The sequence below is a fragment of the Rhinolophus hipposideros genome (genome assembly GCF_964194185.1).
Source record: "Rhinolophus hipposideros genome assembly, chromosome: 16".
Taxonomy (NCBI): domain Eukaryota; kingdom Metazoa; phylum Chordata; class Mammalia; order Chiroptera; family Rhinolophidae; genus Rhinolophus; species Rhinolophus hipposideros.
The window spans coordinates 40,372,051-40,384,901 of record NC_138062.1 but is presented as its reverse complement, the minus strand read 5'-3'; the positions used below and the strand labels follow the sequence as shown (position 1 = coordinate 40,384,901).

Here is a 12,851-nt window from a genome sequence, read left to right as displayed (position 1 = left end):
AAATGTATTATTAACCTACAGTAATTAAAATAATGAGGCACCAATGCTAAAGAGACAGATAAAAGGGACACAAGTGGGAGTCCCAAAATAGATTCTAGATTCTACTATAACAAAGGTGATTTTTCCAAATAAGACAAGAAAGGATAGATTACTAAATAAGTCTTTTAAGAATATCTGGCTAACCATTTCAAAACAAATACAGTTAGACGTTACCTACCAACATACAAAAATAAATTCCAGGTAGATTACAAATGACGCTCTAAAAGCACTAAGAGAAAATGGAGGTTATCTGACTTGCATCAGGAAAGATCTTTCCAAAAAATCCCTGAGAAGGCACAATCCATGAAAAAACAGATTAAAATATGTGACTACGTAAAAAAATTTAAATGTCCATATATTGGCAAAAGCCACAAAAACAATACAATGCAAAAAACCCAATGGGAAAAATAATTGTTAAATAGGTATAAGGGTTATAATACTGTTAAATACTCCTCATCTCTATTCCCTTCTTAGTAAACCTATCTCTGTCTGCCTGCAATCCATTTGCCATTTTGATTCCATAAAAAGTGGACACCACTCTGACAAGGAGGAAGACATGATTCAGAAGAGTGTCCCATTTAGCCAGAAACAGGGGCATCTACCCTCCCCAGGTAGACTGTGGGGAAAAATGGAGAAAGAGACAGTGGAAAGAAGCAGTGAGGTGTTTGTCATGAGCTCTCCTCTCTAAAAGAACGATAGAGGTATTTAAGAAGGTAAAGGTGGGAGTGAAGTCGCTTTTTCCCACTCTCCATTCTGGGAGATGACACAGAAGGGCTACCACATCTGTTAAAGTGGCAGCAATGTAGCCCAGAGAGCCAGCCTGGGCTGGCACATGTGTGCTGTGGTGTGGAAGGAACACACAGGGCTCTCCATGCCTTGAGACAGAGAAGGAAAGTTGCTGAGGATGTGGCTCAGGAGCTTATGAAAGATGATCATGGGCGCTGGAAGAATAAAGTGATTCCCTGGCCAATGGCAACAGAGCAGGTGTTACCCCAGCCAGGAACCAAATGGAGTCACAGACAAACCTTGAGTGTCTGTTGTAGCTGTAAGGACAGCTGCAGTGGGGCTGGGTCATCGAGCGGGATGACAATGGTCCCCAGGGAGCCGCCTCAGACTCATCAGGGGATAAGAGCATGATGGCTGTGGCTAGTTCTTAGGGACCAGTCACTAGACTGCACCAGCCTCCCCAGTGCAGGACACTAAAAATCAAAATGAAGGGACAGCTGAGCACCCTAATTTCCTGTCTCTCCACCCTCCACCATGAAGCTATGTGAGCCCTGGCTCCCTGAAAGGCAAATCTGAAAGGCTCAGTTACCCAAAAATGACTAAGTAACTTCAATGTATAAAAGGAGCTTACAAATAGAAAAGAAATAAAAATCATTAGCTCTATAAAATGTGGCCCAAAACCACAGACAAGCAATTTATATCACAAAAGGCAAAATATAAATTACTCATAAAAATGTGGGGGAAAATTTTCAAATAGTAAAAACATATGCAATTTAAAAATGAGGAGCCGCTATGCAAGTGCCCAGCTGGCAAACCAAATAGCAGGGTTAAAAGACAGCAAACCTTCCAGACCAGGAAAAGGCCTTAGAAAAATGTCCTCACATCCACACCTGAGACCATGAAGTCACAAATACAACAATGCCTCAGTCACCAAGGGTTGTCTCCTTCAAGGTAATGACCTGCCTGTTTGCAGCCTGATTTGAAAGTCAGCTATTGTTCAAAGAATTGTTAGGACGCGTTGTAGATGTCTTCTGAGCCTGCAGCACATGCTTTTGAATATGATGGTAAACCTTCATTGATAGACTCCTCTTGTGGAAAGAGCCCAAATAAATTTAAAGCCAAGTCTGGTTATACTATTTACGATTAGCAAAAGGTTTTCTTGTAAATGTGCTCTGGAGGCAGTGACAAAAGAGGCATTCCAGAACTCTGCGGCAGCTCACGGAAATAAATGCTCTCAACGGCATGTGAGAAGGATTGTTTTGGCAGGATCTCTCTCACCTGTCTGTGTAAAGGTCTCCCAACTGGTCTATCCACAGTCTTCTTTTCACTAAGCCTTTGAGATTTTGAAATGCAGACTTGATCGTGTCATCCCTGTTCCTGGTCGTCTTTGGATAAAAACAAAAACTCATAAAATGGCTCAAAAGCCGTATTTGACCTGGACCCTTTCTCCAGCTTCCTTTGACACCAGCTATCTCTTCTCCTTTCGGCTCTGGCCACACAGGCCTCGTGGAAACTCCTTATGACTATCAGGCCAGCACTGAGTCTTTGCCCATTGCATTTCCTCCCTCCTCCTTATAGCCACTGAATTCCTCTTCATTTTACAGATCTCAGCTCCATAGGTCAAGCCCTCCTTCCCAGCAAGGCTTTTCTGCTCTCCCTGCTCACAGGCAGCCTTATTCATGTAGATATTTTCAAGGCACCACCCACATCCTCTTCACTGTACATAGTTTTGGATTTCTATGTGGTTATCTGATGAACGTCTATCTCCCCATGATAATTAGAAGTCTGCAGGAAGGCAAGGACCCCAGCTGTTTTTAGTCAGTGCATCGTCGCCCGAAGCCCAGCATATAGGAAGTTCTCAATAAATAAAGGGCACATAAAAGAGAATTGCTGTTTAATATACTTGTGAGGTGGACGTGGTGCAAGGTGGCCTCAGTAACCCCTACCCCCACCCTTCTATGCAGCTCTCTATTGCTCATTCCTCAGGAGATGAGTCTATTTCCTTGAACCTACTGGCTTGCTGGCCTTGTGACTTGCTTGCACTGCAGAATGAGGCAGCAGTGACACTGGACAAGGTCTTGGTAGCTCTTCAAAAGCCTGGCAGCATCTGCCTCTGGCTCTGTTGGAGAGAACTACCACACTCCAAGAAAGCTGGTCTAGAGTCCTGGAGGAAGACAGGCCCCCAATTCTGACAGCCAGCCGTGACAGCTGGATGAGCTGTGCTTTGACTCATCCCCCACCCGAAGAATCGCCAGCCATAAATAGTGTTTCTTTAAGACACTAAGTTTTGGGACGGTTTGCGGCATAGCAAGAGTAACTGAAAAACTGGTCTCTTAAAATCATAATGGCTCTTAGAGATCCACACCGTTATCTCCAAGAGATCAACCTTTTCCAAGGAATCTGGGGTCTCATCCCTTTGTACCTGCAGCAAGAAACACAATCTCTGGTTATCTTGAGCATTCACAAGAGTCAGAGTCATTCTACATGTACTTGCCCTTGTTCCTTGCAGTTTTCGTATACCACCATCTGAAACTTGGCTATGTATTTAGTCATGCAGATTTTCAGCTCCATTAGGGCAGGGACGTGTTTGCCTTCATCTCCAGTGGTTCTCTGCTGCCTGGCACACGGTAGATGTTCAGTGAAATTTTGCTCAATGAATAAATGAATCATTCTCTGCCTCACTGCTTCCACCTGACAAGCCTCTTGCGAGCTCTGCCTCCCCATAACATCCCATTTTAAAACATATTCTCCCTGCTCACCACTGTGCTGTCTACTGTCTTTTTTATTTTAACATAATTCTCAAATATTGTATGTCTACATGAGTCACAGCTCAGCCCAATGCTGCCCCCTTTGATTCAGAGTTAATAATAATAATGACCAGGTCCAATAATCATGCCTATTTTGTATTTAAATCGGATAATGTATCCAAAGTCCAGACACATAACTACCCGTTCAGTAAATGTTGTCTCTTTCACCCCTTTTTCTCTAATGCTCCCTCTTTCCCACACCTCCAGGGACATCCATTCCTCATGTCAACAAATGTCAGTGATGGTCTATGAATCACATGAAGTCTGATAAAATCACCAGCTGCCTTGTATCATAGCCCCTATTTTATGAAAAAGAAAGCCTTGGTTTAAATCTCAGGCCAACACTTTTTCCACCCAATGTACTGCCTCTGGAACTAGTGGGCTCTAGACAAAAGGATGCATGTTTTTTTTTACCCTTCCTTCTTTCGTATGTTGAAGGCTAACACCTTCAGATTCTCTCTCTTCATCTCCATGATCAAACTTGTTTGTTAGAAAACATTCACTCCAACGTATAGATGACTGACAACAACCTCCAATGTGATTCCCCCTCTCACGAAGGGGTTCTGAATTTCAACCAAACATTTAGGTTGCAGAAAGAAAACAAGACTTACAAGATTTAGACTCGAGAGCAGGCAAGTCAGTTTCCTACCTGCTATCACACTAGTCAGTCCACAGACCCTGGTGAGGAAGGCTGGTGAGGGAGGGTGTATGGAGGCAGGGAGCAGACAGCCTTTTTACTGTATAGAGGAACAGCCTTTGTTGATGAGATGGAGAGTACTACTCACTCACCTGATTATCCTGGACCAGGTCTTCCACACGTGGGTACTTCACTTTTCAGCTTTACATACCACATTCATCTCTGCCCTGGTTTTAGTTTCTAATCCCGCTGTTCTGGCAACCTAGAGAGCAGACCCATAACCTCTTCTTCCCAAGAGAGTATTTGTTGTGCTTAAGAGCTATGTCCCTTGTGTATGATAATACAATGGCATATTTATTCTTCTGTTCACCTTTGCATGAAAAATGTATTTAAGATGTTTACTAAAAACAAATAAAATGTCATTGATGGCCCCACAGAAGTAGTCAGCCTTCATGTCCCTGCTCAGTTAACAGCGATATTTCTAGAAGCTTCCACAGTGACCTCCAGACAGGGTGAATTGTTATATTCCTCAGCACTTGTAATAGCGTGTTGAGGACCAATCTCACAGACTTATGATAATTGTTCCTAATTTTTCTCCTTAACTAGATTGTGAGGCTCTTGGGGGCCTGGAATATGCTTTATTCATCTTTTTAACTCAATACCTGATACTTATTATTCAGTCAATAAATCCTGGAAGATATAGTCTCTTACTTATTTGGTGTCAAGAAGAAATTGTGCACCACATATCTGGTAGGTTTAGGGGTCTTTTGCCCTGTTGAGTAGCCTGGTTGGATGCGGTTAACTCTAAATTTTCTATTTTCCTCTTGTGACACCACATTAGGATTTAAAGGAAGCACAGTCATTCTGGGTGCTCCTGTCTTATCACAACTCCCCTCCATCATAACATCTTCACCTCATCTTCCCCAAGAGAGCTGATCTAAGAGGGAGGCTTTGATTAGACTAGTACCCCTTTCACCAGAGGACTCACGACCCAGTCCATTATGCTCATGTCCCCACTAATCACTCAATCACCACCCAAAGTCCCAAACTCCTGGTCATCTATCATCACCCAAGCTTCTTCCACCACTTGTTCAGTATGACCCCTCATTCGATCCAGTTTATGTCCCTTCATAAACATCCTCTCTTTACCGGGGTCCCTAAAATCAAGTCAGTCATCAGTAACAGTCCCTAGAATCCTAGCTGTCAGAGAACAACACACAACTGGTGTTGACTTCTTGAGTAAGACCTTCTTGACTGGTCTTACTTTAAATTTATGACCATAAGTCTCAACAGGACCTCCTGGTGACTCTGCTAAATTTCCATGATCTATTTACTCTGTGACCTCAAAGATTAATATTTCACATCTTTTTTGACTCCTCAAACCATCATCATTTCCTACTCCTTCCTCTCTCTTAGGCAATGATCTTGCTACTTATTTCACTGAGGGCATAAATATATTCTGAAGAGATCTTTACCTTTCCCCCTCCACTGTGTTTTCTCCTCACTTCCCCACCCTCCACTTGGGCACTGAATCCCTCTCCTCCCTTGCCTTTACCACCAGCATCTCTCTATACCATCATTCCCATCAGAATACAGACATGATATCTTTTCTCCCACCTTTGAGAATTCTCTCTAGATCCTTTCCGCTACACTCTATTTCCCTGCTCCACTGTCTAGCAAAACCTTTCTAAAGAGTTGCCTATTTTCACCATTTCCACTTCTGCATCTTCCATTCTCTCTAGAAAGCACACAACCAGGCTGTTGTCTCATCACTCCCTGAGACTATTATCGTCAAAGGACCTCTTCATATCTGCATGGGCCACCACATGGCCAAATCTAATGTTGATTCTGTCTTCTTCTGATTTGGCCTGGTAGCTGCCTGTGACACAGCCGATTACTCTTGCTTTCCTGAAGCATTTCCATTTGGCTTTGGGACCACCACACTCTCCTCCCCGGCCACTCCTTCTCAATTTCATTTGCTGGTTGGTTCTCCTCCTTTTTCCAACCCTCAAATATCAGAGTGCCCTAAGGCTCAGTCCTTATCTCTCTTTTCTCCATATACTTTCTCTTGTAGATCCTTCCATTTCTGTGCCTTTAAATATGTTGAGGTGCCCCGAGTTTATATTGGAGTCCAGCTTCTCCTCTTAGCTTCGGTTCATATCTAACTGCCTACAGGGCATTTCTACTTAGATGTCTAATGGACACCTTTCAACATAGGCTATACGAAATAAACACTTGTCCTTTACTCTCCCACCAGCCCCTTGTAACCCGGTCATTCTCTAGTTTTCCCAATCTCAGTAAAAATGCATGATTTACCCAGTTACTTAGGCCCCAGACCTGGGAATTATCTCCAATTCCTCTCTTTCTCATACCCTATGTCCAAATTTGTCTGCCCTACCTTTGAAAAGAGTGCTGAATGTGATCACTTCTCACCACCTCCACCTGTCTCACCTGAGTGGGGGCATCAAGACCTTTCTTCCCTTGATCTCTCTACCAGGCTTGTAATTGGTCTCCCCGCTTCCACTCTCACCCCCAAACAGCTCACTCTCTACCCAGCAACCAGAATGATCCTTTAAAATTTAAGACCAGCCACTCACCTGCTTACAACCTTCTGATTGGATGACTTCCCGTTACAATTAGAATAATATGTAAATTCTATTTTGACCCAGTAAATCCACATTACTTTGACCTTGTCTAGCTCCTCAGGCTCTTTTCGAACTTGTCTTCACCCTCAGTCTGTGTAGTTCAGCCATACTAGCCTCTTTGCTCTGCCTTGCACAAGTCAGGTTCTTTCCCATCTTTGCATTGGCTTTTTCCTCTGCCCAGAAAGCTCTTCCTCCCAAACTTTGCAAGCTTGCTCTTCACTTTAGTCGGGTGTATGCTCAAACATCACCTCTTCAGAGAGGACTTTCCTGACCACCCTCCTCCCATTGTTGTACTACTCTCCATCCTCTTATTCTGTTGACTTTTTAAATAGTGCTTATTAATCCTGAATTCTTGGCACACATTTACTTGTTTATGGCTATCTCTCACAAAAGAATGCAAACATCTTACTGGCAAGGACTTTTTGCCTTATTCATCCTAAGTGTCTAGAACAAGTGCTCAATAAATACTTGACAAGTGAATAGATACATGAATAGATGTGTGAATTTCAGGAGGAAGTAAGAATTAGCATTCAGAAAGGTAGGTAAGCAGGCAGTAGCTCAGGTAAAGAGTGTTATTTAAGTAAATTCAAAGCTCTGATGTACTTTCAGGAGCAGAGTAAGCAAGAATGATGGGCAGGCTCAATGGAAGGTCAGCTAGTGGACTTGGAAGAGCCTCTCAAGCAGCCCTGTCAGACAGAAATTTCTACAATGATGAAAATGTTCTGTATCTCTGCTGTCGAAAACAGTAGCCATTGGCCACATGTGGCTATTGAAATGTGGCCAGTGGGACTGAGGAACTGAATATTAATTTTCTTTAATTTTAATTCACATTAAATAGCCACATGGGGCTATAGAATTAGACATTGAAACTCTAGAACTTGAAGAATTCCTTCCCCCCATTTGTGATTTCAGGATAAGAACGTATACCTCACTGAGTTGTTAAGAGGACTAGTGAAATAGAAAGCTTTGTCAAATTTCTGAAACAGAGCTGGCCCTTAAAAAACAATAGCTGCTTTCATTACACAGAGTTGCAAATTAAAATACTTTAAGTACATAGCACTTAAATTTGGCTCTTAAGTGTCAGAAACAGACTTGTATTAATTTTATATATTTTTTTGTATTCCAGAGTTAGTGAATAACCAATGTGTGGGCCTATATTTGAGCTCACAAACTAAAAATAGCAAACAACCATTTTGGGATCCCACGAAGGCCTTTCAGGGATAGATGACTGTTCCAAGCGGATCAGCTTGCTGATACTTCTAATGAGTAATCAGTTTTGACAACAGTTAATTTAGCATTTGCAAAATTTGGATTTGTAGCATTACTGTATTATTTTCAAACAGTGTCATCGGCAACTTCCCAAATGATTTTGGATAACAGTGTTTGCTTTAATACTTACTATTAAAATAAAGGGAAAAGTGCTTACTGGAAACATTATGTTGACTTCTTTAAAGCTTAAATTGGTTAGGACATAAGATCATTTTTTTTCTTGTCAGTGCTCACCATGCTTTCTTCCACACTGAATCCAGAATATAAAATTAACACAGATATAGAGCACAAGCAGACCATTATAACTGGTCCTTAGGAATAATTTAACGTAATAATAAAATTACACATTTGTTTAGAATAAGCATGGTGCTTATTTTTAGGTCAAGAGAAGCTGAGGTCCACAGAAGCAGAGGTGGAAGTGGCATTCCACAGCCCCTGCCTGGGTGCCTGGTGGAGACTCTGGGACTTGAAAGAAGTGGGTATTTAAATTAAACCCAAGCTTATTGGCATTGAGAAAAGTTGGTATTCTTATTAAAGAGACCAATTAATCTGTATCAGTCGGAAGCTACTTTCAGTAGTGGAAAACGTGCCATAGGACATAACATAAAGGAGACTGGCGTAGAAAGGGAATGAAAGTTCACCTTTCTGCAAGGGAGGCTTTCCTAACTGTCCTCCTAGCTTTGCTGTCTGAAGTGCAGATCATTTATCATCAACCCCCGACTGTGAGTCGAGTAGCAGAAGGGGATGAGGGTGAAGACCCTGAATACTAAGATGAGGTGTGGTAAAGACTTACCAATGGGCATCACTAAGAAAAAAGGCAGCCAGCAGAGGACGAAGCAGCCGACCACGATGCCCAGTGTTTTGGCCGCTTTCTTCTCCCGGGAAAACTTGAGGAGTCTCACGGAGAAGTGCGTCTTGTTCCTAGTGCTGGACCTCCCGCTGCCTCCGACCGGGGCATTTTTCCGATGGATGCGGAGAGTCACCTGCTCCGAGTCCGACTTGTCGGTCTTGAGACCGCACTTAAGGCCCCGGCTCTCCCTCTTGGCCACCACGTAGACCCGGCAGTACATGACGAGGATGATGGCCAAGGGCACGTAGAAGGAGCCCAGCGCAGAGAAGAGCACATAGCCGGGTTCCTCGGTGATCTGGCAGATGGTCTCGTCCTCTGGGGGCGGCTGCCTCCAGCCGAACAGAGGCCCGATGGAGATGACGAGAGAGAGCGCCCAGATACAGAGCAGAGCCGTGAGACCCCGCTTCTGGGTGACGATGGTGGGGTAGCGCAGCGGGTAGCTCACGCCGATGTAGCGGTCGATGGAGATGATGCAGAGCCCCAGGATGGACGCAGTGCAGCACAGGACGTCCACCGCCGCCCAGATGCTGCAGAAGACCCTGCCAAAGGCCCAGTAGCCCAGGACCTCGAAGATAGCGGAGAAGGGCAGCACGGTGGAGGTGAGCAGAAGGTCAGCCACGGCCAGGTTGACAATGTAGTAGTGAGTGACCGAGTGCAGATGCCGGTGGCAGGCCACGGAGAGGATCACCAGAATGTTCCCCAGGACCCCGAAAAGGATGAGGCCCCCCAAGATCACCCCGAGCAGAATGGCCTTGGAAATGTTCACCGGCGCCGAAGGGTGAGTGCAGTTGGAGCTGTCGGAGGCATTTCCAGAGAGAAACACCATGGTCTCTGCTGGGCGAGCGAGGTCCGTGTCTCCAGGGCCACCCCCGGGCGGGGGTGGAGGCGGGAGCGAGGGACCAGGGAGTCAAAAGGTCTCGGCTCGGGGGAGCCTTGCCCGCTGGGGTTGGCTGGGGGTGACAGAGAGCGCGCGGGTGGGTAGCAACCCCGGCCAGTCCTGGAAACCCTCAGAGGGCCACGACGCAAAGGGGCAGGGCATGAAAGGCGACATGACCAGGGGTGCGCGGGGCTGCCCGCGGACCTCCTCCACCCGCTACGCTGGCCGCAGGTTCCAACTCCCTACGGATCGGAGGCTAGGTGCCAAGCTGGAGGAGACAAGTTGCAAAATGCAATCCCAGAATTACCGGAGTCCGGTTTTCTGCACTGTCTGATCCCTCCTGATTAGAAAATTCAGCATTCTGCACGTAATTTGGAATTCAAAAATCCAGTGCCAGTCTCCTTCCAAACCACAAACAAGTACCGGTCTGCCATCGACTCTCAAAGGCGGGGACCGTTGGCATCTGGGCACGTCTTCTGGCCCGCAGTCACCCACAGTGTGGCTGGCCCGCCGTGGACTCGTGCTGGATCCAGCTTCTTGCTAGGCGCGCAGGCCAGGGGACACGGATGTGCAATGTTTGCCAAAACAGGCGGCTGCGGAGCGTTGCGTGCGGCGCCCTTCTGAAACAGCGCAAAGAGAAAGGCAGGGTGTAAGCCAGGAGCCCTGAGGAGCGAGGGCGTGCCGAGCTCGACGGGTCGGACCAGACTGGGAGCCCCGCGGACTCTGCAGACCCGGAGCGGCAGGCCTTGCCGCAGCGGAGGAGCCGCGAGAGGGGACCGCGCGCGGTGCCCGGGCTGGGAAGCTGCCCTGGTGCGCTCCGCCGCGCCGCCTCTGGCGGGGTGGAAATCCCGAGGAAACGAAGCCCAAACTGCAGCACCTGACCGCGGTGTGTCGAGCGGCTGCACAGCGAAATTAGTATCTCCGAAAGCCACGAGGCGAGACTGCGGCTGGCAAGCGTGTGGCACCCGGCTGCCACTTGTACAGGTTGCTTCGCAGTCACCTGCAGAGGCCGGCCGGGGAGAGGGAACCGCTGCGACCCAGGACCTCAGGGCCAGTGCCACACGCACGCTCGCGCCGGAGGAATTCACACTTGGGTGTGTGGAGCGCGCGTGTCTGTCTACCAGCCAAGCTGTCCTGAGAGCCAGGTCCTGAGCAAAGCCTGGCGGGTCCCGAGGTCTGAGCGCCTCTCCAGGATTCCATTCCAAACCACGGGGTCAATGGTCCCGGAGGATTCGAGCCTCGAGCCAAGCCAGGTGGGCTGCTGGTATGGGGGGTGGGACGAAGTATCGCTCTTCAGAAGGGGCTTTGCCAGTGGTAGTCACTGCGGATTTTGTAGGCGTAAAAATCAAGCCCGCGCGCCAGCGAACACGAGACGCCCACTGTCAGCATAGGAAACCTACGTTTCCACAGCTGCAATTCTACCACAGGAACTCAGGCAGAAGTGCGACGAGTGGGGACGCATCGTGCCTTTGGGTTAGGCGCTGGCGCGTGACATCCAGGCAAAGGCTAGTGTGAAAACCACAAGTTCAGGAGCTCACGGGTGCCACTAAAAGCAGGCACCAGCAGAAACCCTTTTTCCCTACCGCGGGGCGATAAATGCGGGGTTAAAAAGCACACTTGTTAACTAGGCGGTAACTTCTCAGAATATATAAGGAAAACGGGATGGCGTGGGGATGCTGGTGGCAGAACGGGTGAAAACAACCTGGAGGCGCTCGGGGAAAGTGGGGGTTCCGCTCACCCGGAGGCCGAGGGCGATTTGCCCTGACCCATCCACCCTGCTGGATACCCGCGCCCCGCGCACTCACCTGGAGCGCAGATGCAGAGACACCCGTTCACGTGCGGCCGGGAGCGGTCGGGGTTTCGGTCCCAGGAGCAGCCCTGTCGCCTCCTCTCTGTGGGGAGAGGGGACCTTCTCTCCCAGGCACCAATTCCTGGTCCTTTTGCACCAGCTGACTCACCCCTCCACCACTGATGTCTTTAAGCAACTGGTTCTGTATCGCTTTACCTAAAGATTTTAAAACAAAGAATGAAAATAAGAAAAGAAAAAACATACAGCTAACCAACAAGTCCACCTTCACCCTTTTAATATTTAGCTCCCAGACATGAGCAAAGAACCGCAAGGAACTTTGCAGCGCTCGCTGACGTAACACCGGCAGGAGCCCAGCGAGCCGCGGATCTCCTGCAGTTAGCCTGGTACGCGGCAGCAAAGCACATGCGCATAGCGGTAATGTCCCCCCCTCTTGCCTTTGGATTCTCACTTTGCTTTTTAAAAGGTGTATGCGGGGCGGGGAATTTTCATTTGTAGTAAATAACTTCTTTGAATGATCTGATTTTAAAAATAAAGAAAAACCGACACTCGCCAGCTCTATTAATTACTATGCGTGGTGTGTTCGAAGAAACGCCCCGTTGAACAGCTTGATTCGGTTAATGCTTGCACTAAGTTCTGTTAAAATCAGGAAAAAGCATGTTGTTATGACAAATATGCAGGTAAATTATGTTATTTGCAAATGTTTTAAGATGCAAGTAAAATCAGATAAAATTCAATAAATCTGATTGTAATAAAATTATATTTCCAGGAAGATAAAGTGAGTATATCTAAACCTTATTGAACATGATCCATCTCTCATTTCTTTAGACAAATAGATTTAAAAAGCCTTATAGTCCTGCTGTAGTTTCTTACATGGTTAGTGTTTCGAAAATGCCACCCATTCTTTTCCAGTTTTCATAAGAAAATGTATCCTTTAAAGGAGAGTTACTTCTCTTTAATTCACTTTGATTAGTTAATAGAGTATGAAAAGCTGACATCACCAGGCTTATTTACTTTTTTTTTCTGGTAAATTCCGTGTTCTGTTTGCCTTACGATTGAATAAAGAAATATGTGTTTTGGAATATTGGGAAAAAAAATGCTAGGAATTTTTCTCCACTCTGATTCCCACCTCCTAAGTCATCTTCTTTCATCTTTATTATTCAGACAAAACACACTGTTCTTAAAATGTTTACT

General features: G+C 46.3%; 1 protein-coding gene across 7 annotated transcripts in view; it reads right to left on the bottom strand.

Moving 5' to 3' along the window:
• ADRA1A (adrenoceptor alpha 1A) overlaps positions 1-11,952 on the bottom strand; it is a 78,335-nt gene extending 66,383 nt beyond the window's left edge. For 3 of the 7 annotated variants that reach the window (XR_013995143.1, XR_013995144.1, XM_081076920.1), the window contains exon 1: positions 8,917-10,164. Coding sequence is in view for 4 of the 7 variants with exons in the window: in XM_081076920.1 (XP_080933046.1) it covers positions 8,917-9,799 (883 nt within the window). In the remaining 3 variants the exon portion in view is untranslated. Of the gene's footprint in view, positions 1-8,916; positions 11,432-11,655 lie in introns of those variants that run through there. The other 4 variants (XR_013995142.1, XM_081076919.1, XM_081076918.1 and 1 more) reach the window with 3 other exon arrangements.
• Positions 11,953-12,851: the final 899 nt, after the last annotated feature.